This window comes from Cyanistes caeruleus, chromosome 2 (assembly GCF_971803275.1).
Source record: "Cyanistes caeruleus chromosome 2, bCyaCae1.hap1.1, whole genome shotgun sequence".
In the NCBI taxonomy this organism is placed as follows: Eukaryota; Metazoa; Chordata; class Aves; order Passeriformes; family Paridae; genus Cyanistes; species Cyanistes caeruleus.
The window spans coordinates 76,604,816-76,632,604 of NC_141702.1; the positions used below are offsets into that span (position 1 = coordinate 76,604,816).

The following is a 27,789-nucleotide window of genomic DNA, read 5'->3' on the forward strand; positions in this document are numbered from 1 at the left end:
AAATGAGCCTGTATGTGCAACTGGAACGAACAGCCTAACGCTGGCAAAGCTCCAGAGACCCTAAATCAAACACCAGAGTGAGAAATACAGAGAGGGAAGGGAAAATACTGTATTCAAACACGAGATACCGGGACAAATATTGCACAGCTGAGTCGCTGTGGGATGTTTATGATAAAATAATCCTATTCAGCTCTCCCACCCTAATAATTGTGGACAAGTTGTGATGAAACAAATTCTTGACTCAACTATTTATTTAATTTTTTTAAGAAAAAGATATTTTCCCTGTGCAGTACAATGTTCCTAGGGTCTTTGAAATAATAAGCATATTTTCCACATTAACACACACAAAAAATACAGTTGTATAGCAAAGCCAAAGTCCAAGCAAGGCTTGTTACACATGATGTGTATTAGTAATAAAACTTGTGAGCTGTGTTGCTGTTTTTATGCGTGCATGTTCTGTGTGGCAGCCCATTTATGCATTTTCCACTGTGCTGGGGCTTACATCACTGTCGTATTAGTCTAAGCAGAATAGAGCAGATTGTTTATTTTGGTTGAGCTCCGCTTCAGGCTGTAACATCAGATGTAGCTCCTAGAGTGACAAATTCCAATTGCAGTGTCACAGATTAAACAAGGGTACAGAAGAACCCTGCAAGCAGTTTTGTTTCTCATGGGAGTGAAAGGATACTGTGCTTGCTAAAGTTAGTATGTGTGATCCCACCATGACCAAAATAAAATAATCTGCTCTCATAACTCTCTTCTGTTTAAAAATTACATTGCCCAGAACGCCTTTTGTTGTACACTCTACAGTTTGGGGTTGCAATACTGAGTTGAAGTTAGCTGCCTTTTATTAATGAACACTGCAACTCAGCATTACTTTTATGAAACAGTAATTTTAGCTTTGTGTGTTCTACTACTGTATGGTAATATCTCATTCACAAAATCACAGACTCAAAAATCAGTTGTGGTTAAAAGGAACATCTGGAGATCCTCTGTTCCAGGTCCCTGCTCAAGCAGGATCACCTAGAGCAAGTTGCTTACACCATTTCCAGATAGCTTTGGAATATCTCCAAGGATGGAGACCCCACAATCTGTGGGCCACCTGTGTCAGCTCTTGGTCAAATTCAGAGTATAACTGTTTCTCCTTATGTTCAGCTAGAAGCTCCTTAGTTTCAGAGTATGCCCTTTATCACTGGTTCTGTCACCAGGGACCACAGAAAAAAGCCTGTCTTTATATCTTCCCTTCATAACCCTTTATTTTGATGAAGTTCTACTGAGGCTTTTCTTCCCCAGTCTAATCAGCCCCAGCTCCCTCAGCCTTTCCTTAAATGGGAGATGCTCCAGTCCATGAATCATTTTAATGGCTCTTTGCTGGGATATCTCTCGTAGCTCCCTGCCTCTCTTGTACTCGGGAGCACAGAACTGGACCCTGCATGCTTGGTGTGTTTCATCAGCGCTGAGCAGAGTGGAAGGATTAACACCCCTCCTAACTCAGCCCATGGTACCACTAGATGTTTCTGTGGCAAGAGCTTATTGCTGACTCATATTCAGTTTGGTGTCCTTGAAGAAGTTGAAGTCTGCTCTCCTAAAGCCCAGGGTTGTAATCTTGCATTTTGTTCTGCTTCCTCCTTTCAGGCTCCAGAATTCTGGACACAGCAGCCAAGGCTGCCTTCAGCCCTCACATATCCAATAAGCCCCTCATTTTCTAAAAGCATGAAAGTTAGCAGAGCACCTTTTCTTGTTGCTCCTCTATCACTTGGATAGCAAGTTACGCATTTATACATTTCACTTAGCAGCTACATATAGCACTAACACGGTTGGTTTCTAGGGTGAAACCTAGTCCACCTCTAGTCCACCTCTACTGTGGACTGTTATTACTGTCAGAAAACATTTGAAGGTACTTGCTTCCCAGAAACAGGTGCATTAGTTTTATCTCAACTAGACTTTTTTGCAATATTCGTGACATACAAGAATAGTGGCCTTTTGGAATATAAGATGCTTACACAAATAACTATAGTGAATAATAAATGAAAAACAAGTAAATTGAATAAAATGGCTAGGAGTTCCTCAAAGTTTTCAGGTGGTCTCTTTGCTCATTTTGAATGCAAGTATTTTTGTAATAGGCCTCCCTTCATCTCCTCTTTAAAATGTGGACCAGTGTTACCTGTATGAACTGACTGAAGATTTTGGTGTCCTTAAGATTGTCCCATTAACATGTTACATTTTTTGCTGCAATTTCCCATTATCTGAGAAACACCATGAGAGAGAATTGTGAGTACTTTATTTACCAGAAAATTTTGATCTCCCACTGGTTTTACAGCTGACTACAGTTTCACTGTCCTCAGTGTGTAGTCAGTTCTGATTAATGCAGAACTAAGCAAGATTAAATTTAGGCCCCATCCTCTGAGTACAGATAAGAATCTTGACAAGGTTGCTGAAGCTCTTCACCTTGCAAGGTACATAAGAAACATCTCCCATGGAATTTACAGCATGTGCAGGATGTTGAAGGTCATGTGGGCACACGTGGCTTTTAAAGAGCTGCAGTTCCATTCCACCCCCACTCCTACCCTATGCCAAGAGTGTATATAACACAACCAACTCCACCATCCAGCTATTAGGTAAAGAAAAAGAAAGGTCTCATTTCATCATATGGCTTCTCAAAAATTGAATACTAAAAGGTCAAAATTTTCATAGTAGTTACTTGAATATAAAATTAAATATTAATGATGATAAGAAGAAATCCTTTGGCAACGTACAATGTGCTGTGTTTATCATTAATGAAGCTTACACCTGTTGCCCCTGTGTTCATAGAAGTTGGAATTTGTACAATAAACTGGCCTTGATTTGAAATTGGTAAGATAGAATTAGAGACATATTGAAGGAGGAACCTGGAGAAGGGAGGAAAAACACAAAGTAATAGGGAATCAATGTTGAAAGAAAGTGAGTTGCTGCAGGGGGTGCTTCATTTTTTCAAATGATTGAAGAACTAGCTGCTGGAAGTTTTGTATTTGTCAATGAAAGATGCAGGAAAATATCTTTAAAAAGAAAATAGCTACAAATACCTGAAATAAATTACTAACTAGTCATATGTTTAGATCTCTGGGATGTCTCTGTAAAGTATAATAGGTAGATGTAGAGACACAAAGAGAAGCAAAGGCTGAAACTCTGACTCGGGGCATGCACACAAATTTCTTCACACTTTTTTATATATGTATTTAATTGTGAATTTCATGATTCTGTATTTTCAGTTCTCCTAGCTGATGTTAGGAATCACAATGCCTCAACAGAGATCAGGGATATTTTTTCTGTTGTCAGCTGACATGTCAAGGTGGTTTTTTTAGCTGTTATGTTCACAGAGTGCAGGACACAGATATTTCTACACTTCTGTCACTTCATGTTTAACTTTAAAAGGAATATGTGAAGCAGAATTGGAAGATATGTAAGCAGCTGACATGTCATATGCACTTGGAAATGTGTCCTGAATACTAACAGTGTTGCTTCTAATCCGATAAACCTCACCCCTTGTAACAAGGCTGTCTGTAGTGAGGCCAGTCCTCAAATAAAAATGTCCTTTGCCCAAGTACACTGAAAGCCTGTGTAGGCACTATTTATAAAACCTGCGCCACTCCAGCGCTCAGCAGAGCACGTGTAGCGTGGTGATTCAGAGCGCCAGGGGCTGCGGGTTTCTGATGCCACAAGACAAGGAAATGTCATTGACTTCTCACACTTTGCCAAAGCAGGCTGGGGTTCAAGGGCTGCTCTCTTCTATAGCACATGTTCAGAAACAGAAGGAAAACCTAATGAATCACGCATGGCTGAACAGATCACTGTCAGGGTAGCTAATGTTCACAGAGTGGGAAACATAATTTGTACTTTATATAATGGGGAATGCGTGAGTCAGTTTCGGTAAGAATTGGCCTGAACCTCCTTTGGGGGATCAGTCATCCTCACAGGGTTTGGCAGTTTCTGGAAAAGCTTTATATTGAATCCATACAGTTGGATTGCTGACTATTCCTTGTAGTTGCCATTTCAAGGGAATATATATTTCTGTTGGTTGCTTCTATTTTCTTTTTCCTTCCCAGTCTGCACATTGCCTCCAGCTTGTGAAGTTTTCACAAAGGAGGGGTAAGGCAGAATCTGCTCCAGCAGAACTGTGTAGCCAAAGATGTAACTGCTAGAAAACCTGGTGTAAATAGTAGTAGGACTGTGAGCATCCTAAAAAATGATGCCTTATTGCACTTACTGATTTAACTTGGCTGATGCATTTTTTCCTGAACTCGTTCTGAACTCTAAATCAGGTCAGGCAAAGTACAGCAGTAAGATTCAGTGGCCTTAACCAGTGCTCCAAACTCCTGAATAAGTGATATGAAAAACAGGTTGATTATAGTATTTGAGGTGGAGGGAGAATGATACCATTTTGACAGACAAAAGAAGTTTCAGTAAAACTTTTCTTAGTTAGCTTTATTTCAGAAATGAACTTTCTGTCACCCTCCACTTAAAAATGCAAAGGTGTCCAATGAATGCTAAAGCAGAATGTTTTCAGCTAAAATTAAGCAGATGTACAGATGCAAACACGTTTTCTGTATGCAGCTGCTGTGCAATTAATTTTTTTAGATGTGATTAAAACACCTGGTCTGCCCCTGTCAATATAAGATGTTATTTTGCACAGTGAATTATATCTTTGTAGTTATTCAAAGTGTAAGGCCAAATTGTGGTCAGATAAAGTAAATGACATTTTAGCAATGGGTTTTAATTCAAACAGAGTCAGACCTAGGAAAAAAGTGTCAATTCTTAACTTTTCTGTTAGTCATTTTGGGAATTTAAATGCCAGTGCTCTGTGTAGTTTTTCATTGCTGTAATGTAACTGTTCTTTTGCAGAAATGCAATGCATTTCTGTTTTAACTGCAGAGAAGCAACAACAAATTCCTATGAGATTCAGTCTCTGTTGTTTTTGTGCTAAGCAAAGACTGTGCTATGTCCATCTGTTTAGAAATGAGTGTGGCTGGGCCCAAGACAGCACCCTTTCTCTTGAAGAAAGCATAAATCCTATGTATGAACTGTTTTCCAGGACATGAAATGGTACTGAGAGGAGGATATATGATTTCAGACAAGTTTGTTCTCTCCCTGTCTTTACTTGTTAACATAATTTGCACAGCTGCATTTTCTATGTGCCCTCCAATTCTCATCAGTGGATTTCAAGGTTCTCTTCATTATTACCAGAAAAGTTTCTGTCTTTGTGAGAGTAGAGTTTGACAGTATATGAGATATGTGGTAAAAAATACACGAATTAGAATTATTTTTAATTTAAATATCAAGCATCTATTGACATTTCATTTCTCAGTATGTAAACTCAATAGTAGTGTAATTGAATAATGTTTTACATGGGTCATGTACATGAGTTGTAACTTAGGATATAAAATTTAATATCCCATGGAAGTATAGAATTCTGTGAATGGAGCCATATATCAAGTGGCATTTTTGATTATTTTGAAACATAATAAAGAAGCAAGACTCCCCTAGTTTAAGAACAGCTTTTTTCTAAGCATCTCTTAGGCTTTGGAGTCAGGAAATATACATTTTTGTGGTTCAGTTTTTCCTTATTTTATCTGACACAATCTGGAGGCTGCAGTTTACCAAATGTACTTTTGCTCGATTGCTAGCATTTGAAAACCTTGTTTATTTTTTACCACACAGTCTTAATCTCAGAGGTTATTTTTGCATGGCATCTAAAGTAAAAGCCAAATCTAATCAAGTCATTTCTCTGTGTTCTGATTTGTTCAAGGATTTTTCTGGAAAAAAGTAGGTGAACGTCCTCTTTTAAACAACACTGATTTTTTAGGAACTTATGAATATAAAAACTCCGAGTAAAACTTTAAGGTAAAAAACTGTACCTTGGAGTACAGCTTTCATATCTAATGTTTCAACTGATTAGAAGAAGTACAATAGTCTGAATAATTCTCTTAAAGGTAGAGGATAGTGATTGGTGAATGGTCTAATTTCCAATGATCATTGGTAAATACCAAGGTGGGGTTGTCACTTTTTTCAGGTGTTGTTCTATAATTTGAAATAGAGAAAATGCAAGAGTTCCATAAGCTTTTGTTTTGGGAAATGTTTGTTATTTTGGCTACATTTTGAATTAAATGGTGCTCTGTTTGTTTGTTTTGTCGGTATGTTTTGCATAATAAAGTATCTCTGCTCACTGAACAAGAAAAGGAGCAGGAAGGGTTTTGTCACAGAGTCCAAATGTATTCCTTGGACACATTTTAGTGGCATACAGATTCTCAGGACTGAGCCAGCTCTTAGAGCCCATGTGGAAATCTACTGCCTTTTCCACAATAATGGAAGAAATTCACAATTTGTAATGAAAGATTTCTGTATATTGTTTATGGTTTGATCAGCCTGTGAATAAATATAGGGAGATAATGAAGTCAAGTAGTGATATTATCCATATTGGTTGCAGGGCATCTCCAGGTTATTATTTTGCATGTCAAACATGTTTTAATTATTATTATGTCAATTTACGGGTTTCCTTGTTATCCTTTTGGTTTCCTTGGGTTTTTTATTCCTCCTTTTTTTCCTGATAGCTAGCCTGTAATCCAGACCCCAGGTCATATGCAGCTAAGTGTGTTCAGGGAGTTGTCAAAGGAAGTTAGAGATAACTTACCTTAGTGAACACCTTTTAATATTTCTGAATTTATCTTGTTTTTTACCCCCTTAGAAATTACTGGTATATGTATCTGATTTCTACCTATAATCTGTCTTCTCTCCCAAGGCCAGGTTACTTCTTCCATCAGAGGGAGTGTGTAACAGAAGTCAGTATGAATAGTCTCCGTGGGAATGATCCACATGTTCTGAGAAAGCTGTACATAGACATGAGGAGTCAAAACTATTCATTAGTGCTGATAATTGTGGCTATTGTGTCCCCTACGAGAAAGTTGCAGAGTTTGCTTGCTGCATCCTTTTCTTTAAGCAAATGGTCAGGGAGGACAAGGAGAGGGTAAGATCAGAAATCCATACACCTTTTCCCTCACCCTGTGTCAGTCCACTTAACTAGCTGCATGTGAGTGGGAAGTAAACGGCTTTATCAAAACAAGGGAAAGCTGGACAAAAGTGAAGTTTTTAGTGAGATCCCTGAGATACATGCCCTTTCAGGCACACACAATTTCCAGTAAGAGTCTTCATATGAGTTCTGTAGCATTTATATGAATAGTATATCATTATTTCATTACCTGAAAACCTGTTCTGCTTGAGGAACAGAGGGAATGACCACCACAATTTCTTTTTCCTACAAATTTATTTTTTTTTCTTCTATCATAAGCCAGTTCTTGTTAGCATCACAAACAGTTTCCACAAGATTTTCAGAGATAATATTATAAAGCAGTATTAAGAATACCCTTTCTTCCATCCCTGCAATATTCAGTAAGTGTAGGGCAGGGGTAAATCTCATGCATCTATTTGTTACTGACTTTCACTGTACTCTGCGCATTGTTTGGGTATCAAGATCTGGTATTCCCATGGGAATGCAAATATATATTTAGGTTGATGTCAGTCTTCCTTAGAGTTACACAGATTATTAGGTCAGGTAGGCAGAAGATTTTTCCTGAGTACTCCCCTACGAAGATGAGTACACTGCCTGAGACCTTATACATAGATACAAGATTTCTTTCCTTGGAAGAAAACCAGCCAGCCTCTTATTAGGCAGTATAAAACTAATGAAAATCAATGCCAAGATTAAATAGAAAACAGTCACCTAAAATTATTTGAGCTTCCAGAATCGTCTTTTGAATTGGGTTCAATAATGATACGTCTTGAGAATTTTTTGCATATTTTTATTGTCCCAGTTACAAATTCAGAAATAATGCTTCCCAAATTTTATAATATTTTGTTTGGGTTTTCAACTTAATTTGGGTGGGGAGGGTGTGGTGGTAGTGGCATTTCTTGGGTTTTTCCTAGTTGGAAAGTTGATTCCATTTACTCTTTTAAGTGCTGGAAGTTGGCATGTAGGTAAGAAGGAGGGAAATTAAATTTAAGCATAGAGTTGAGTGCATGTTGGCTATTTAAATTCTACAATTGTGACACGGCTATAATAAAATCAGAAACAGAAATCCACAATATGAATAAGACATAAAGAAGCCACTTTCACTGCTAGTACAATTTTTTGGTGGATGTTGCAAACTACTTTCTTTAGATTACTAAAGATAATTGACTGCTTTGAGCACTTAAAGTCTGCCAAGTCAGAATGCCTTCTGTGAGAATTGCTAGCCCAAGGCTTGTTCTTTCCTTTGAGTGGATTGCTGATGTAGAAGGTGTTCTCAGATAACTGCATCTTGACATTTATGCTAAGGTATTTGCCTTGAGGAGAAAAGGATAAAATATTATCTGTAAATTTTAAAGACAGTGAGGAGCTAAAAAAAAAGGGATTTCTATAAAGAAATGTCTTGTTGTAACAATAGCTCGAGGGTTTATTTTTTATATAAGATAATAATCATATCTTTGGTTCAGACTGAGGACTTATTTAATGGGAAGCACCCTCAAGTTATTGTTTGGATCAACATATAAATTGAATATCCTTATTTGAAAAGAAAGATGAGAAAAAGCATAAAACATAATATTAAGGCGGTGAAAGTTCTCTAAGAGTAAATGCACTTAATTTATCCCTTCTACCTTCTGTTGCCTCTTCCATCTTTCCTCTCCCCTCTTCTCTGCTTCTCTATCTTACTTTGTTTTCCAGTCTTATTTTTGCTTCTATATGTTAAGAAATACACTCCTAAAGTTCATGCACCAGGGTGTGTTTTCAAAGCTAACTAGAAGGGAATAACTGAAATTTACACAGTGGAGACGTGTTTTATCCAAAAGTTCTGGTTCCTCCTGGAGTCCTGGGGAATGAAAAGTATAATATGATAGCATCCCTTAAGATAATAAGTAACATTCTTTACCTCCTGTACCTTTTCCAGGGATTTCAGCATCCCCAAGAAGGCAAAAAGAGCTCACGATTGTGTCTTCTCTTTTGTGTTAGGAACATTCTGTATAACGTGTTTACAGACACATTGATTTTCACAGGCTATCTCAAAAGGTTTGATTTTGAGAATGGAAAATAAGAAAACTAAATAATTTGGCAACATGTGGTAAGAAGAAAACAGTCCCAAACTACATCTTTGTTGTGATAAATCTGTATTACGGGACTCTTTGTTTTAAAATCTGATTTTAAATCATTAAAACATGCAGACTGATGTTGTCTGTCGGAGACAGCACACAGTAACCCCTGGACTACGCCCAAGAGCTGTTAGGGATTTTGCTATTTGGCAAGCCTAAAAACCATGGCAGGGCCCATTCTAACAATTTAACAGCATAGACAGTTGCATTCCAGTGGCATAAGAACATTTTCTGACAATATTAATTTTACTAGCATAGATGTTGAGAGTAAAACTAAAATAAGATTACTAAATAAGGTTTAAATTCGTGAAAGAAATCAACAGGATCTCAGTAGGCCCAGTGGGACCAATCAGGGGAATAAAATGCCATTATGGTATGAAGACATTTTGACTTTTTCATTTGTTCATTCTTAATTACTGAAGGATTGTTTGGTGCTGAAAATGGTACAGGTGAAGTTAGACCTTTTTCCTCTTATTGTGATATCCCATCATTTTCCCAATTTCATTGGTTACCTTGGTGAGTTTGGGTTTTTTTCCTGAAAAACAAACGATACTGCTTTCTTACTGTGTGTCTGTAGACAGGAAGTTACAGGTCTGTGAAAGGAAGTCTGCTTGGGCTAACAGGAATGTGTGGCTGTTGTGGACTGTCGGAGATGAGCAGTTTTGCTTGTGCTGTTAAGGGCTGGGTGCTGCCTCAGAGGAGAGGAAGGTCTGCTGTGACCGGCTTAAATCTGGGGAGGGGTGAAAGAAGCATTTGCCACCCTTTGGTGGCAAAAGCTGAGAGTACAAATGACACAGGTTTGGGAGGTCATTTCATGCCAAAGTGTCAGTATGGAGGAATCAGTTCACAGTAAGCTGGAGCTCAGCAAGCTACAAAGGGTAACCAGCGAGCAAACAAGGGTTTGGGCTAGGGCAGTTTATGGACTTCTGTCGTCTTTCCCTCCTATTACCAAGGTATTTTCCTTTTCTCTCCAGTGGAGTATTAGTGAGGTTTTACAAGCACAGATGGAGGAAAAGGAGCAGGTTCTATCCATCTCCTTTCAAAGCATGTCTGATTTGTCAGTTGTTTGCTGTGCAGAGGAGTACTGTGAACTGAATCTGATAGATCATGGGATGTTTCTCCTCCAGCCCAATCACCTTCTTGCTATCATAAGATTCAGCTGTTTGTGGCAAGGGTGGTTATTGTGTCTGAACACAGAGCTCATACAAGGCACGTCTGAGCAAGCAGGCAGAGCACACACATAGTACCAGGTACTATTTTGAATGTACCAGTGCATGTAACATAGAATTCCTTTGCCTGTGTCCTCAGGCAGCAGATGATGTTGCCTGCCACACTGAGCAGAGATTTTACAGGCAATAATGTGTGTCATTTCCATACCCTGAAAAAACCCTTAACAATGGGGTTAACAGGAACGCTGCTGAAAGGAGTAGATGCCATCACGTGCACTAATTTTAAGTGTGCCTGTTTTTTCCTCTTACATTCTGGGTTAGTGCAGTCAGGCTGCTTCTGGGTTCTGGCCCCTTGGCGCTGCTTTCCAGCAGAAATAAGAAACATGAAAGCACATTTTAGAGGAAAACATGTAACGTAACAGAGGAGAAAATAGGTCAGATTTCACTTGCTGATGCCTCTTTAAGTTAACAGCTGTGGGTCAGAATACATTTTTATACAGAAGCACAGCCAGCAAATTGAAGCTTGCAGTGATGTCTCATGGTGTTCATAACCTCCATTTCATGACCTTTGATGAATTGTGTGGCAAGTGATCAAAGACAAAAAACCAGGATTTTTTTGTTGTTACTGTTTTAAGGGATTTAATAAGTTAGTTTTCTTATAATACTATATTTATATATACTGGGGTTTTTAATTAGCATTGCCTATGTAAAGATGTATTTTCATCCCTTAGGAAACGAAAAGTAGGGATGTACTTTTCTTTGTTCCTAAAAGTCTATGAAAGATGAGTTCTTGACTGCAAAGTAATATCACTGATATTACTTTCTTAGTACTTAGTGCTTTTTCTTTTCTCAGGTGAGGTCTTGATACCCATTTCAAATGCCTATCCTTGTCTAAATATTTGGGGCCTGCATTGTTACTCACAAGTTGCCTGTAATTGATAGGTCACTGTTTCTATTAATCCAAAGTACCATATTGCTCATTAAAAAGCAGGATTTGCTGCTCTACTTTCCTCCAAGCTGCATAAATTCTAAACTACAAATGACTGCAGCAATTTTTCTATACTTTCTATATTTATATTTTATAGAAATATTACCGTCTCTCTAATGGATTTTAATACCATATTCAATCAGAAAGTACTTGGAAGTATTTTCTTGGTAAGAAAAGTATGCACTTAAAGCATCATAAACAGGCAATTCTTTCAATAGTTCTGAATAAGACTGTGGAGTGTGTGAGATAGACAGGAAAGCCAGAAGTGTCACCAGCTTTGTAGGAATTAGAAGACTATATTCTCCTACATACAGTTCTATGGGGAAGCCACATGATGGATGAATAATTTGGCTTATTTAAGCATTGTAATTTTGTTCTGCTACAATGATAGAGCCAAAATGGATTGACTGCTGCTCAAGGACAGTATTTCTGTTTAATTATTTTGATTGTTTATGAAGCAGGAGAGTGCCTGTTGTGTCTATATCACCAAAGTTTATATTTTACTTTTTTTTTTCCCCTTGCACATTTTTTTCAGTGACTCACCTTTTCTTGAATGATGCTGACCTGAAAACTAGCACAGATCTGCTTTGAAATGACATGGAGATCCATTTAGAAATGAAATTATTTCACAGTGCTTATATAGTAAGCTTTTTGAAGTACAGGAAAATTGCCAAAGTGGAAAAATGTGCTAGAAATACAGAAGTGTTTCATGATAAATATAGTACTCATAGGTGGGGTTAAAGACTCTGATATAGCTGTGTGCATTCATATTTATTTTCTGCAGAGAAATGAACTCCACATGGCTATTTTTGCTTTGCTGCCTGTAATCCCATCAAGGCAGCCTTATAGACATCTGCTAAGGTTTTTTTATTATTATTTGGTTAAGATTTTGAGATTGAGGTGAGAAAAATCCAACTGTCACCTAGAAATGACCTGAAGGCAGTTTCACAGATTTGTCCAACATGATTCTCACGTACTTCTAGAGACTTAGATGTATTCCTTGCCCCAAAGTGCTTCAGACTGTGGCTACTCACATTTTTTAAAAAATAATGGTCTCATATATGTACAGTGCTGTTTAACCTTTATTCAGTCTAGCTTTTTTCAAAACATTAAGAGTAAGGACCAAGCAAGAGAGAAATTATCTCATTTATTTTTCAGTAGGCTTTGCAAGATATATCGACTGATCCACTCCTATGTCTACAAATAATTCCGTATGCTAAGTAGCCCCTGGCATCCGTAGCCATTGGACTCAATCTCAATGCAATAAAACAACCATCATGAGATTTTTGGAGTGTACTAGAACAACCAGTTTCTCAGAATGATTCTTAGCTAAACAAGATCAAGCCTTTGTATCTTTCTTTAGCCAGTATCCTGTGGTAGGCAGTCCAAGAATTATCTGCATCTTTCTGCTCTGGAGGGAAGGAGGAAGGGATTGTGGACCAGAAAGCATTTCCACCGGTGCTGTTGTTGTGCCACAGTTATCCCACAGTACTAACACGAAGCAGAAGCATTTAGGATCCCCTTTCTTTTTCATTTAAGCCAGTGCATACTGATAAAATTCTAATGAAAAGGAATCCAAGCACGGGAGTGAGTTACTTATTATGGAAATTTCTAGTGATGCATTGTAATGTTGGATTTTCGGCTTTTAAAAGTGGTTACATTCCTAATTGGTGAACAAAAAGGACCAATTTATCCCTTGCTGTGAGAAACATTTTTCTTATATATTATTCTCATGAAGCCTCTAATTCAGCCAAACACATTCTGTAAATGGAAACTATGAAACACTTTCTAAAATATATATCAGATTTACATTACTAGCCTGTTGTGTTAGATTGAGGAAGGGACTTTGTTACACTGTGGCAATTTTTTTTGCTTTCATAATACTCCTTTCTAAAATAAATTGTGTTTGGTACAAGCAAGCTTCTATCAGTAACTCTTGGGGTTATCCTAAATGAGTATTCACTAGCTTCACCTGGGCATTGTGAATATATAATCCCTACGTCTTCATCTTTACTGATCTCAGGAACAAGATTTTTATGCCCCTTTTTAACTAGAATTGCACTCTTTTGATTCAAAATCTGCATATGTTGGACTGCAGCAATTGTTCCAATGCCAAAGGAATTTGGATGAATCTGCCTCGCATACAGATTGAGTTTCTCAAAGCCTTATGACACAGATAGCCTGGGCTGAAAAATTAGCGGGCAGTGTAAGAGCTGTGAAAACTATGCTTTTTTTTTTTCTGACACAGTCAGAACCCAGATTTATCTCTATCTTGTACACATTGCTTGGAGTCTGATGGTGTTAAAAGATACCATTTTTTTCAGATTAATAAAGATGCAGTTTAAATATGTACATGTATGTACACTATGCCCCTTCTGGACACTAAAGTTTTGATTTTAAATTGTTGTGAAACATTAAGAAGCAAAATCAATTATCACAAAATAATTTAGAGCAGAAACTGATCATAGTAGTTCGTTTGCATAATGAAATGTTGTTAGTATTGATTTTGTATGAGTTTAGGTGGAAATCTTGATAAAACTATTTTCATTTTTAGCCTAGATTTTTTAAGATACTCCACTTTTGATGGCTTTCTCTTATGCATCACACCACACACATATATTTTGTCTTTGAAGTGAAGGTCAGAGAGGCATGAATTTGGAACCAGGGAGCTTCCCATGAAACTAGAAAAGATACTCAGACACTGAATACAAAAGAGCAATTAACACTTAAAGGGAGATACCCATTAAAACTATAGGCAAATTCAATTACATCTGCATGTTAAGAAGAAATATCGGGGTGTTTTTCTAATGGTTACATTTGACAGGTGACCATAGGGACTGCTGCACTGTAGGGACGAGATAACTGCTCCTCTACATCTCCATCCAGAGCTCAATGCATAGAGATCAGCTTCTCATTTTGCCTTACAGCTGTCTTTTTAAAATTATTATTTGGTACATTCAGAACAGCAAGTGGGCAACTAATAAGGATTAGTAATGGGGAGGTTTTATTTAATTCAGTTTAAAGCTGCTTTATTCAAGAAAATCCTTAAAACACAGAGATTATATTTCTGGAGATACTAACACACTGCCATGAATTCTTTAGTATGTAAAATATTAAACCATATTTTCATGGAAGATTAAATGCTTGTATAAAGTATGTAAAATTATTGATTACATTTTGAAGCTGTATTCCCATATTGAAGTCTGTCTTTTACTTTTTCAGGGGGTTTTCAAAGCATCATCTAGCAGGTTTTAGAGAAGATGTAGCAGTATTTCTAATTCTAATTATTTTATCACAAGTCTTGCTGTATTTGATTTTGTATTTCAGTACTTGTCTCCAGGAGTACTACAAATGTGTGAGAATTCATAGCTTTATTTTTTTTTTTAAATAGTTTGCTAAAAAAGAAATTGAAGTTTGTGTTAAATTTCTGCCTGTGTTCACTCACAAGCAAATTACAGTAAAGTATTTCAGCATCTGAATGGGAATCTCACTATTGTGTTCAACTTAACACATCTCCCTTTATTTTTGTCTTTTTGAGACTTGAGGTTGTTAATAACTGAAAGATAAGAAATACACTTTACTTTGGAGTAGACAACTGAGTTATGTCCAGCAGAAGCTGGCAGAAGTTAACCTATATTAAAGCAAAACCATTAGGTTTGATCAGCATGCTTCTGTAGTGAAGGCACATTTCACATGATTGCAATATTTTATGTGTTATTCAATTTTTCTTTCACCTTCAGTGTGCTGGTCCTGGGCAGGTTTCTGGAAACCACTGGTTCTCTGGCTCTCCTTGCTGTAACCATCACTGGAGAGTCTCTGAGTGTGGGCCAGCTCAGAAGTAAAACTGTTTGTGCTCACTTATTCCAAGTGTTTCCTCCCTGCATCTCCACAGGCAGTATTCTGTCAGGCTTGGCATGGCCATATTTAGTCTCTGCACGTGTGATCCAGACGTGATCCACGTCTGGATCCCTGTAATGCTCCATGGAGGCTTAGCCCATACAGGGAATGGACCCAAATTGATTCAGCTCACCCTACTGGAGGTCCTTAGAGGCTGGTCAGCTCCAGCCTCCACTAAGTGTATTGACCACAGCAGAAATTTCCCACTTACCATATGGAATTCCTTGCTTACCCAACACTTAAGTTTAGGTGTCTCACTCTCAAATTGAATCCCACACCTCTGACCAGAAACTGAATTACTTTACTCATTATTACTAAGGGAATGTCTTCTTTGCAGAGTTAAAATGACTGCCTTGAAAGGCTGAAGGCACATGGTGGTTTTCACAAAATCTTTAGCTTTCCTAGATGGTCACATTCCTATTTTATCTTACCTATTGCTATTTGATGTTTTGCCATATGTGATCTTTCCTCACCTCATACAAAGAATATCTGTTACTAAAGGATTTTTCTTGCTTTAGGCTTCAGTTTTCAATAAAGTTTCAACTTTCAGTAAAAGCTTTACTTCCATTTCCTCATGCCTGCATCATGTTAGAAACCATCTCTTTTTAAAAGCGCTGCAGTATGCCAGGATAAATTCTTTTTTTACGTATGTAATAATCCTGTACATTATGAATTAAAAATCATTATTAAATTAGAAGTTTGAAATTAAGTTTTTTGTGCAGTCAGTCCAGTCCTTGTTCATCACTCTTACTATTTTGTTCTTAACAGGAGTCCTGTGCTTGTGTTTCAATGTGTGCATCGCCATGTCATTTGCCTGGACTGCTTCCATTTGTACTGTGTGACCATGCTGAATGACCGCCAGTTCATCCATGACCCAGAGCTTGGCTATTCCCTCCCCTGTGTAGGTAGGTTTCAGGTGATTTTTTTTTATATATATATATATATTTTTTTTTTTAATGTGATTTTGATTTCAAGGTAAGATTTTTTTTATCACCTATTAGTTTCGTGGATATCAGCGAAATTATACTGCATTCTTAGGAGTTGTGTAATTTCTTGGAGAAAATATTTGAATATTGAAGTAGATTTTGCTAAGCACATGAACTGGAGAATCAAGTGGATTTTAAAGGGCGTTTATTTTAAGATCAAATGTTTACTTTCTTCACATTAGTATTTTATAATCATGAAGTGCAAGCAGATGATAGCATTACACTCTGGCTAAAAAAACCCCAAAACACCTTGACCACATTTGCACTTTCAAATTAAGTAAATTATTAGCTTTCTTGGTCTGTCTTCAAGTAGTAATAAAACAGGAAAAGGAATTTTAATCTTCCTTTTAGTGAAGTTATTACTAATTATCAACTCATTGAATGAAATGTTTTACCTGAGTAGGAAATAAAGTTTGACTTAACTAAACAAAGACTTATATGGAGTATAGATTTGTTCTGAGGATTGATTCAATTTAATTGGCCTGTGAACTGCAGAACTGTGAAAACTTTTTGCTGTGAAAAAGTATATTCTATACATAGCATTATTTTTTCTTCTTGTTAAATTGGAATGGGAGCATATATGTTTGTCTCAAGTGCTGTATCATGGTATGAGAATAATTTTACAGCATATTAGAAGCTGCATAGAAGATGGGTTTGCCTGGTTGCCTGAATGGCTGATAAATAACTTTCAAATTCCATTAGATGGGAGAAAAATTGACAAAAGTTCCTAGTAAAGTGTCACCTATTTAATCTGAAAACATTCCTTGAGGATATTGAAAGTACAGCAGTAAGAAATATTTTAAATTATTTATTTTTTATTGCTTCAAACAAGCAATGTTTCTTCACATTTCACTTAAATTGCTGTTTCTGTGCTGTATTGCCAGGTCTTATTTTACTTCCCCCTAAACAGCTACTACACTTACACACTGATGTCATCCTACGCAGAATAATTTCTAATGTTGTGTAGGAAAACTTGTCATGAGAAACTGAACAGGAACTTAATACCCAGTGTTCTTTCCTTGACCTTTACCTTAGCATAGTACTGTGTGGTCAGTCTGTATTCTCAGCTTCCTTCGTTGCTTCTCCAGAAGTTAATCCATTTGCTGCTCCCACGCAAATTAATAAGCTGCTTGAGTAGAATCCTTCCTTTTCTCTCTTCTTTTATTGATTTTCTTCTGTTTTCTTCTGTTAGCTCCTTAGGTTAATCAGTTATGCCAGTGGTGCAGCAGGCAACTCATCTTTCTCCTCGCTTGTGGGCCTTCTTGCTGCTGTGGTGGGTGTCACAGAGCTTCCTCCACTTCAGGCTGATATGTCAAACTAATGACCCTTCTGCCTCTTCTGTCTGTAAACCCATTGCTAGTCATGCTGCACTAAACTTGTATTAGGATTTTTCCATATATCTTCAACTCCAGTTGTTCACTTCAGAAGTTCTTTTTTCTCAGAGAGGAGACTACGAAGTTTTCAGAAGTTTTTACTCCTGAGTAGCAGCTGCCAGCCAGTCTTGTTTGTTTGCTGGAGTTGAACATTATGGGAATTGAACAGTGGAAGCAGAGTAGGGATGGGATGAGGAGGATAAGCAAGAAGATGGTGCTGGGATGCTTAGTGATGCAATTTCAGTCTTGGAGTGGAGAGGAAAGCATGGGTTTGGCTTAAGAAAGGGATGATGTGGAGAATGCATGAAGGATGGGTGTACTTCTGTTCAAGTGAGTTCAGCTGAGGGAATGGAAAAGAAGCTATTGATACCAGTCTAGGCTCAGCTGTGTTACATTCTGAGTGTTAAATTAGCTAAATATGGGAACACTAAAATATTGCTAATCTCAAAGTTTCAGAACTCTCCAAATTGGAAAGTTGTTTCAAAATGCTCTACCATAAAGCAGTTCTGATAGCAGTAGTAATAGTAATACAGTTGCAATACCTTTTCTCTCTCTTGTTAATTGCTACCTCCACCAGTTGTCTCAGTTACATTAGCAGTTTTGCACAAAAAGAAAAAAATGCTCTTGGAAGTATTCTCTTTCAAGGTGCTTTGCAGAATGAAAAAGCAGGGCTGTTGTGACTTCACTGGTTCATTTCTGCAGGTATCTGAACCTAACTTTCTGATATACAGGTTTTTGGGCTGTCTCTAATATTAAGTTATACTTGAGTTAGGAACTAATGATTATTTTTTGTTCATTGACAAAGTCATGAGACTGAGTTTCATCATACCTGTGAGAAGGAGACATGCCTGTGTTGCCAACCCCTTCCTGCTGTTCAGATCCAAGGGGTTTTAGCCTCCTTCATAGATGGCTGTGGATGCAGCAGCTCTCATCATCAGTGAATTCAGTTAATAAACTTTCACAACAGCATCACGTGATTATCTTTTCCACTTATCATGGTACTTCTACAGAATAGCATAAGATGGCATTTTTACAGTCTACATTTCACAATCTTCATTTTGCAACTGCAGTTTTTAGTTTGTATTAAATGTGGGTATGATAAAGCATTATTTGACACAGCTTTTCTAATTACTTCAATGAAGCCTCAAATGAATTCTCCATGACAGGAATGAACGCCATGGGACATGCCAAGAAAAGACCTTGCTTATTCTGGCAATGTGGTTTTAATACATGTTATATCTAACAGAGAATGAAAGTAAGTAAAAGTAAAATAGAAAAATGTTAGGTCTGAGCTTTATTAAGCCTTCTTCAAAAAGGAACACAAAACAAAGTCACATTCACTCTGATGAGATTTGTGTTATGGTAGCTGACCAGTTTGCACAGGTAGCTCAAAAGAGTCCATTAATACATGTATTTTTAAAGACCACAGACTAATCCTGAAATAGTGTTTGTGATGTCTTGAAGTTTGAGGTTTGGACTTTTTAAAAGTTATGTGATCATTTTCATGTAAGAAGAGATGTACTTAAAAACTAGCACATTCCTTCAAGGCATACGTGCACACACTGCCCTCAAATTGTACAGGAGGGTTTGATTTTGTAATTAAGCATATTTAAATTGTTGGCACTTCCAATTAGTTCTGTTCATTCTAGTGTTTTTCAAAAATAGAGATAACATAATGAACATAGCCTGCAGTTTCCATTAACATTTGACTCACTGTTCCCGATTTTTATCAAGGGAATGTACCAACATAGCAAGTTTTTTATATCTTTTATTGGATCAACCTAGAGGTGAAAGCATCACACACAGCAGAATAAAAATAAACAGCAGCTGCTACAGCAAAGGGTCACTGTGACAGACGAGATCAGTGTTATCATCACAAGTGTATAACTTGAGCTGGAAAGGATCTAGGGATTTCAGATAAACAGGGCTTCTCAAGTAGGTTTAATTTCTTGCTTTCTGGCACAGATGTGCCAGAGGATGCATTTTTTCATTGCATTTAGTTATTTTGTATGGTTATATCCTTGCTTTGCTTTGATTTCTGTTATGGGGCCTAATTAAGCAGGAGATAAGAAGTGTTCAAAAGAAAGCTATCATCTCAGCTGATGAGCTGTGATAGATCACCTCAATAGTGTGATAGCTTCACTTTGTTCCAAAACAAAATGTGTCATTGCTGTGATTATTGGAAGAACAACATTAATTCCATAGTGTTCAGCTGCTAATCGAGTGCCAGGCAGCAGTAGTCCAGCTGAGAACAGCCAGCGTTGAGGACCAGAGCTCTGAGCACAGTGACTGGTGCATTGATAGGATTAGCTGTTCACAGGAGTGTGGCAGCAGCCCCACGACTCAAACCCACTGCATCAGCACAGGGGAAGCACTTGCAGACAGGAGCTGGCCAAATTTCATTGGTCACTAAAATAAAAAAGTAAATGTTACAGATTATATACTCTCTGCCCTTGTTAAATAGCAACAAAAATCTATCCCATCTCTCTGTGTGGTGTCTTGTATTAATGAGGCTTCATGCATAGAAATTTCCATGAGTGGTGACCTCCAAGTATCTTTGAAATAATTAATAAGGTGCTTAGAGGGATGGATTTGCATATGCATGAAAGATCATTTATGGTTATTTAGTTACTGTGCCGGGCAAAGAATGTTATAGCATTGCCTCAAAGAAGGAATTGTATACAAGTATAAAATGTATTACCCCTTTTAAATGCATTCTGCTCCTATGAACATAGTTGCACTTTTTAAATAGCATTAGAGCATTATGAATCTTGGTCCCCAATGTAGAATAGACTTCCACAGTTCTTTGCTAGTAGAAAAGTTGGTGATACCAAGGAAAGGCAAGGTTTTACACTGCTGTAGGCACTTTGCAAAAATATCTTTGTATCACTTTATTTCTTCTGAGTACTCATCCAGATAAAAGATGCAGTTCTCATGATGACTGTAAAACACTATTGTATCTGCAAGTAATCTGATTTTACTGCAGATGTATAAATAAATAAAGAGAATTACCCCAATTTGTGTATGGGACTACTAATAAAAAGGACTAAAGCTTTAAAGTATAATAAATTGCCTCAAGAACCACATTCCACTGAAGGAAAGCTCCTAGGGTTAGATTAAATTTTTTATCCACATTACATGCTATTTGTATAATAATGGTATGTCAATGCAGTCATGAATCTCTGAATCATCTTTCAAAATCCTAGTACCCTTGTAGAAAAGGGGAGAATGAGCAGCTTAAGCAAAGTTTGTAAGTAGAAGGGAGGAGGAAAACTGTGATTTGAGCACACCAAATAGTGTGTTTGAATCTTTTCTGTTATGGACAAAAGCTCCAATAAATTTCAGGAGGTGTGTGTTTGCAAGGGGCTTTAAAGTGAAGGTCAGTGTTCTAGGAACAGAACCTTCTCAAGAGTGTATTGTAGAAACATGGATAGTTTGGTGGGGCCTAAAGTGAACCATTCAGTATAAGAAATAAGAGTTTCTTGGTGTGAAGCCCCAATATGTCAACAGTCTGTGTTCTCCAACAACCCTGCTTAAACATATTTGAGATACCTTAGGAAATCACAGAATTCAGGAAATGGGAGTGATTATAAGAGGAATAAAATAAAAGGGATTGAAACACACACATTTGCGGATTTAGGAATTAGTGCAAAATGTTCTTCAAGTTTAATATTTAGGAGCTGTTAAATTCTTGGCAGCAGTAAACTTTTTGTAATTTCTTGTTGTTTTGAAATATCTGGGCATACAGAGGCAGACTTGGACAGAGAAAGGAGACAAAAACATACAGATAAACCAGATTTTTACTCTCAAGGATTAGTCATATTTGCAGAAGTTTCCTGAAGCAGTTTCCTGAAGAATTTTTTATGGTCTTCTGCATTCTTCTCTCACTGTGGTCATAAAATAAACATGAACTAACAGTGTATCAAGTGCTTTTTTGTGTTCCTTTACCAGCACAAGCTCATGAGACTAGCTCAAAGGACATAGTTAGAAGTCACAACAGCTCTTTCATTTCCATTTTCAGTGTTGACTGAAGTTCAAACAGTGACATCTGAGGTTTGTTCCCTTAAGTATTTGTGCTGTTTCTGTGGCTACAGATTGCCAACTTCTTATCTAAACAGCCTCCAAATCTACAAAACAAGCAGAGCTTGATCCCATGGTATATTTGAAGCAGGCATTGGATTCTTCTCTGGGAACAACTACAGTGAAATCCTACAATGTGATACTTGCAGAAATCTGAGTGGCCATAATTAAATTCTGCTTGAGATGTCTTACCCAAAGGTGTTTTTCTCCCTTATCTCTCACTAGTCCTTCTATTGCAATATATTTCAGTTTTAAATTGCATAGAAATGACAGTGCACACAGGTTTAATCTGGTTAGCAATAATGAAGGACAAAAGATAATGAAAAAATCTTGCATAGAAATTAATTGACTTTAAAAGGAACTACAAATGAACTTTCAAAGCACACTTCTTTTCCTATGAAATGAGCTGGCCTGTGTCAACATAAAACAAACATACTGCAGCAGTGGCAGAAGTGTGTGCAGAGGGGTCTTTCTGTCTTTTATAATTTCTGTGTCTGGCTGAAACAGAGGTGAGTTTTTGTCTCAGCTGGAGTCAGTGAAAGCTGTGACTTTGTCTTTGGAAACGAAAGGTTTTTGTTCTGATTGAAAGCACTTCAACCCATACTTGTTTACATTACAATGATAAGTTGATGTGGGTTTTTGGCTGACAGGTCACTTTTAAGTTTCCATCTGATTGAGAAAAATCATCACATACACGAACACTAAAATCCAGTCGTATGGTTTTATTACTCACCAACTTTGCACTGAACTACTTGGATGGGATTTTAATTCAAGCTATTTTCTAATTCATCTTATGTAGGTGCTGTTATAGCAAGTACAATGATTTGACTGTATCTCCTTAATGCCTATTTTCTCTAGAAAAATATTTATTTTTAAGAAAGAAGGGTCAGCTTCTGAAAAGGAAACTTTTGTGTTCATTCATGGCTGCAGATGCATTTTAAACCAGGACTACACTGAGTTGTCCATGGATGGCGTTCCAAGTCCTGAATGGCCTTGCTTGGTGCTCCCACTCTAGTCCATAGGCAGTTAATGTTCATGAGGAAGTCTGGGTGAAAGATGGGAACAATTGAGATGAACAGAAGGAAAGGAATAATATTATAGGGAACAGTGTGAAGAAGAGTCATGAAGGGAAGGAACTAAGAGACCGAAGAGGCTGGGAATTAAGGAAAAGTGTTGGTGACTATTCAAGGCATGAAACAAAAAAGATCTAAAGAGTGAGGGAAGGTAAAATGAATAAATAATGCCTCTAGTTTCTCTCATAAAGCTGGGAATTTAGCTTTCCTTGACAGCAGTTCAGTAGTTTATATGTGGACTGTTCTTGTACAGACTGGAAACACGTTTGTCCTAAAAATGTCCAAGAGACTGAAGATGTTGATTTTTACAGCTGAATTTTGTTTGAGGTCTTTATTTTACACTCATGCAGCATGAGGGGAAGCTGACCTTTCATGTTTGGATAATTAGAGATTTCCTAATGGATCAGTTTTTATCCAAGCAGAGGGTTTCTTTCAGCATAACACCATCCCTGAGGTGGGCTGTGCAAGCAGCAGCCTTTATAAGAAATCATTGCTGTCTGCTAACTTATATACTCCATAAATAACCTGCTGGGACCAACTGTGGCACATTCAGCATGTGTTTAGTCTCCAAAGTCTAGTGATTAATATTCCCTGAGTCACTTTCTAAGCCTTGGTCTCCCACATGGCAGCATGTAGAGCTGCTGCCGTATCACAGAACCAGCTAAGGACATTCCCCTTCAACAAGGAGTTGGCTTTAATTAAATTTCTGTGTCTGGGAAATGAAAATCTAATTTTCTTTTTGACGTTTTCTATATTACTACTTAGACAAAATTATGAAAATAATTAATCCCTGTGAAGCAGACATCAGCGTTATAAGGGCTACAAAAATATTGCATATAAATAATACTACTAATCACCAATCTGTTATAATTTATTGATGCAAGGTCTTATTAAAACCCTTAAATCAGATTTGTTCTTTGTATAGCAGATGTGTGAAATGATTGCACAATGTAGGTGCAAGTGAAGGTTATAAAAAGTAACATGGTTCAAACTGCTTCTCAATAACTTCTATCTCCCCAGAAATGTATTTCAAGACAACAAATAAATGGGGGAAAGGACATAAGGTGGTGTAATTTAGGAGAGGGATTTTGATTGTGTATCTGGGTCAAATATAGTCCAATATAATGGTGAATGAAACTGTTGATGGATGAAATGTCTGTATGGAATAACAATATTCTCCTTCTGGCCCATGAGGAATCCTTTTTCACATTAAAAAAGCCATCATGTCACCTAGTGTAATTTGGTAGCCTTGTTTCCTTCCCTTCTTATAAACATGGAAATGATTAACTATAATGATATGTTGCTTATAGAAATTTGCCGTTATATGATAACAGAGTAGTCTTATTTGGAAATAAGTCTAGATTCTTCAAGATAGAAAATATATGTGCTTAATCAGATGGTGAGTTTTAATATGCACTTATAAAGGAGTTATTAGGATGACTGCAGTTAGCTTTTTTGCTTTGATGCCTGATAAGTTTGGCTAGTTAGAAATGTTTGTTTCATTTTCCCATTTTAAAAACAATGTACCCTCATTATTTCAATGAAACTAATAGGACAATAAGATTTGGAAGAACAATTTAATATCCTTATATTTACTGCATTTTTTTAACATAAACACATAAATATCTGTAAGGAAACCAGCCTTGGAGTTTGCAGAGTATGGTGATTATGTCGAGCACGGCTGGACAGAATCAAGAACACCTTCTAAGAAAGGACTTTCCTAGTACACCATTCAGTCTGATTCATAGCAAAGGTAGGAATAAAGGCACATGAGATACAGTTAATTGAGAATGACAGTGAAATGTATATTTTACTTATACATTGTTTAAGTAAGGGTGAATGAAGTTCTTACAAGACTTTCCCCTTTCTAAAACACCTGTGGAAGTGAAACTTGAGAGACCCTTGTTTGTCATGTTCTTCATTAAATTTTAGGTTTGAATATTCACACCTTTCCTGTTAATACCTTTGAATACCTTGCTCACTGCAAATGCTCATGGATAAATTTCAACAGTAAATAATAAGTTGTAATAAAACAACATTCATAAGATTACATGAATGTGTGGAATGTTAAGCTTCAAGTGCCTTGAGCAGGCCTAGGCTGAAGCACTAAGATGCATCCTATAATCTATTTATTTGTAACAGAGATCAGAATGTTAGGAAACAGTCATATTTGAAACTGAGACCTTCTATCAGCATCCTAGTGGATGACTGCAAGCACACTATCTGCCTGTCAGTCAGTACCTGTTTTCCTCTCTTCCCAGTTCCCCTTTGCCCTAGATGTCTCTTTTTAAACCTCATAAAAAATGAGGTGCTGCTATAAAAGCAATGACCTGGCAAAGTGTGCAGTTCTTGCCACTTGCTGCACACCTCAGCTACTCCACCCTCAGCTTTGTGGCTAACACTGCATGAGATAGATACCAGTGCTTCAAGAATGCTTGTACTGTTAGGCTTTTACAGAATAACCAAAATATTCATGACGGAGTTTTACTGTATTAATACCAGTTGTAAATCTGAAGAAATTCTCACCCCCATTTAAGATATTTGGATGTGACAGTAAATTGATATATATCTGTATAAAACATAAAAATGTAAAACGTATGTGTAAAACATAACTAGCTTAGCTGAAGGTGTTAAAAATGACACAGCTGGGAATACAGTGACAAAGGTGTGCCCATTAAAATTCTCCTGCTTAGTTGTTCTGATTTCTTCCTCTATTTGTTGCTTTTCTTTATTTTTCCCCAAGAAATATGCCTGTCTTGATTCTATATTATTTTTTTCATTACTTATTTATTTATTGGTTTCTGAGAAATGAAATATATTTTCTATTCTGTCCTTCACAGCCGTTCGTTTTGTTGTCTGCCCATCTCTTTTGCCTTATTTGCTGATCCCTAAATATTGCTGGCACATCCTCTGATTCTTTTCCATGTTTTTCTCTTGCTCTTCATTTCTCCTTTGGTCTTTCTCTTCTCTCCCTCACCTTGTCATGCCTTTCCATCTCTTGACCTCCTTTATTCTGATTGAGATTCCAGTCACTCTTGATCTCTTCTGTAAGGACCACAAAGCAGTGAGGCCTCTGGGCAGATGAAAGCATAAGGAAAGCTGACTCTGTAGGTGGAGTAAAGAAAAGGGGTCGCTTCTGAGGGTCAGTTTTTTGTCTGTGATCACTAGAAAAAGGGTGTTTGGTATTGTCCCTTGGCTGCATAGGAAAATCACTAGGTCTTACTGCCTGACCTTTTTCGTTCCCACCTGGTGAGCAGGAATATTCACATGTTGAATGTCTGGTACTGTGGCTGTGTGTCCCCTGGAGAGGCAGTGGGAGTGGTTACAAGTGAAGGCTGCTATGCTCTGATAACTTGACCCAAGACAGTTGCTTGGGAAAGATCCTCTTGTGTCAAATGGAGGGCAGGGCTCAAAGGCTTGATTATCAAAACCATGTTCCCTTCATTATCCTACCAGGTAGAAAACAGCCAGTAACAACTGTTTTTTCTCTTTTCTTCTCTTATGTGCTTATGCACATAAACATGCACAGGCAGAGCTTTCAGCAGAATTTCTGGCCAACTGAAACATGAACTGAAGTTCTAAAAAGTTCTTTTGTTTGTTTTCTGGTGTGTTTGGAAAATGAAAGTGTGCAATGCCAGGTATGAAGGAAGCTCAGCTTGTCAGTAAAATGTGCTGCCTGGCACAGCCAGATTTTGCTTTTCATGATTCATGGCCCCAAGTAATATCCGCTGTTTGATATCACTGCTGAAGGAGAGCTGGAAATTACGGAGGCGTTTTTGGTAATAACTGCAGGGAGAGAGTATTTACCAGGAGTCTGCAACGAGACTCTAAGGTAAATAATAAGCATTTTAGAAAAACAACCTAATTATGTATTTAATCGCTTGGAGCCGTTCCATTCACTTGGGAAAATAATGTGCATTTTGTAAATCTGCCTAATTATTTATTTGAGAAGGAAGTAATTCTAACCTCTGGGGTATAGAGTGTGAATTTTTTGATTTTCTGTGCAGATCTGATACTCTTGAGAATGTATTTTTTAAAAAATCAACACCCCACCATCTCAAAATACCAAACCAAGATAATGCAAAAATTTTATTAATGCAGTGGGTTTTTTTTTTACTTTTCTATCCAGTGCTCTAGTATTTCTACAAAGGCTTCAAACTTTATTCTGTTTTAAAACAGCCATCTTCTTAGTATTCTCAATAGAAAGATGAGCACTCATGTGCAAACAGCCATATTTCTATATGGCATACTGTCTGAAAAGGGAGTTTTGAGGCCACTAATGAATCAAACTAAATCTAGTCAGCAGTTATTAAAAGCTAGAGCACATTTCAGGTCTGAAACTCCATAGCATCTTTGCAGTGGACGTGATGGTTTTCTCTTATGATGGTATGAATAATGAATTGCATACTTTGGCCATAACTAGTTACTAGCAAGAGAACTGAATGTCTAATATATGTCAGAATTAAAATAAGTAATTTTGTTCAGTGTGCATGCCAGTCCACAGGGAGTTATTATTCTACTAGAATACATTCTTCTCACTCTCAATTTGTGCCTTTTTACGCTGTTTTTTTTTTCCTTAATCAAGAATTTATAGACTAGTTTCCATGGATTATCATTAACTCTGTCCTGAATTTGCTTGGTGTGACTCTGTATTTGCCGTGCATTTTTAAGTAATATGGAAGACCACTTGAGAAATTAGTTTTTATTTTTCTAAAATTTTAGAAATAATTTTTGGCAGAAAATACATTAAGAGAAGTATTTGCAAATCATATATTTACCCTATTTAATGCTAAGTAGAATTTTATAGTAAAAAATAAAGTTAAGAAGAATTATCTGAAGAATTAATTTTTTGACATTGCATTTTCTTACAAAATAAATATGGTGTCCTGATGAATATGCAAAATACTATCAGCATTTAGACTATCTTCGTTATCAAAACAAATGTGAAATATTGTTCAGTAATAAAACCTTTGAGTATTGACTTGGAAGACTGGTCATAGCCTCTGTATCTCCTCCTGACTTTTTCAGGATTTATGGGGATGTTACATAAACCCTTTTCCAACCACAGAAACA

At 37.1% G+C, this 27,789-nt stretch overlaps 1 protein-coding gene across 3 annotated transcripts in view; it reads left to right on the forward strand.

Annotated features, from left to right (window-relative positions):
- The window catches only part of PRKN (parkin RBR E3 ubiquitin protein ligase), a 682,323-nt gene that overhangs the window by 398,987 nt on the left and 255,547 nt on the right, over positions 1-27,789 (forward strand). For all 3 annotated transcript variants that reach the window (XM_086877979.1, XM_086877978.1, XM_086877980.1), the window contains one exon: positions 15,973-16,109. In XM_086877979.1, coding sequence (XP_086734105.1) covers positions 15,973-16,109 — 137 coding nt within the window. The remainder of the gene's footprint in view (positions 1-15,972; positions 16,110-27,789) is intronic.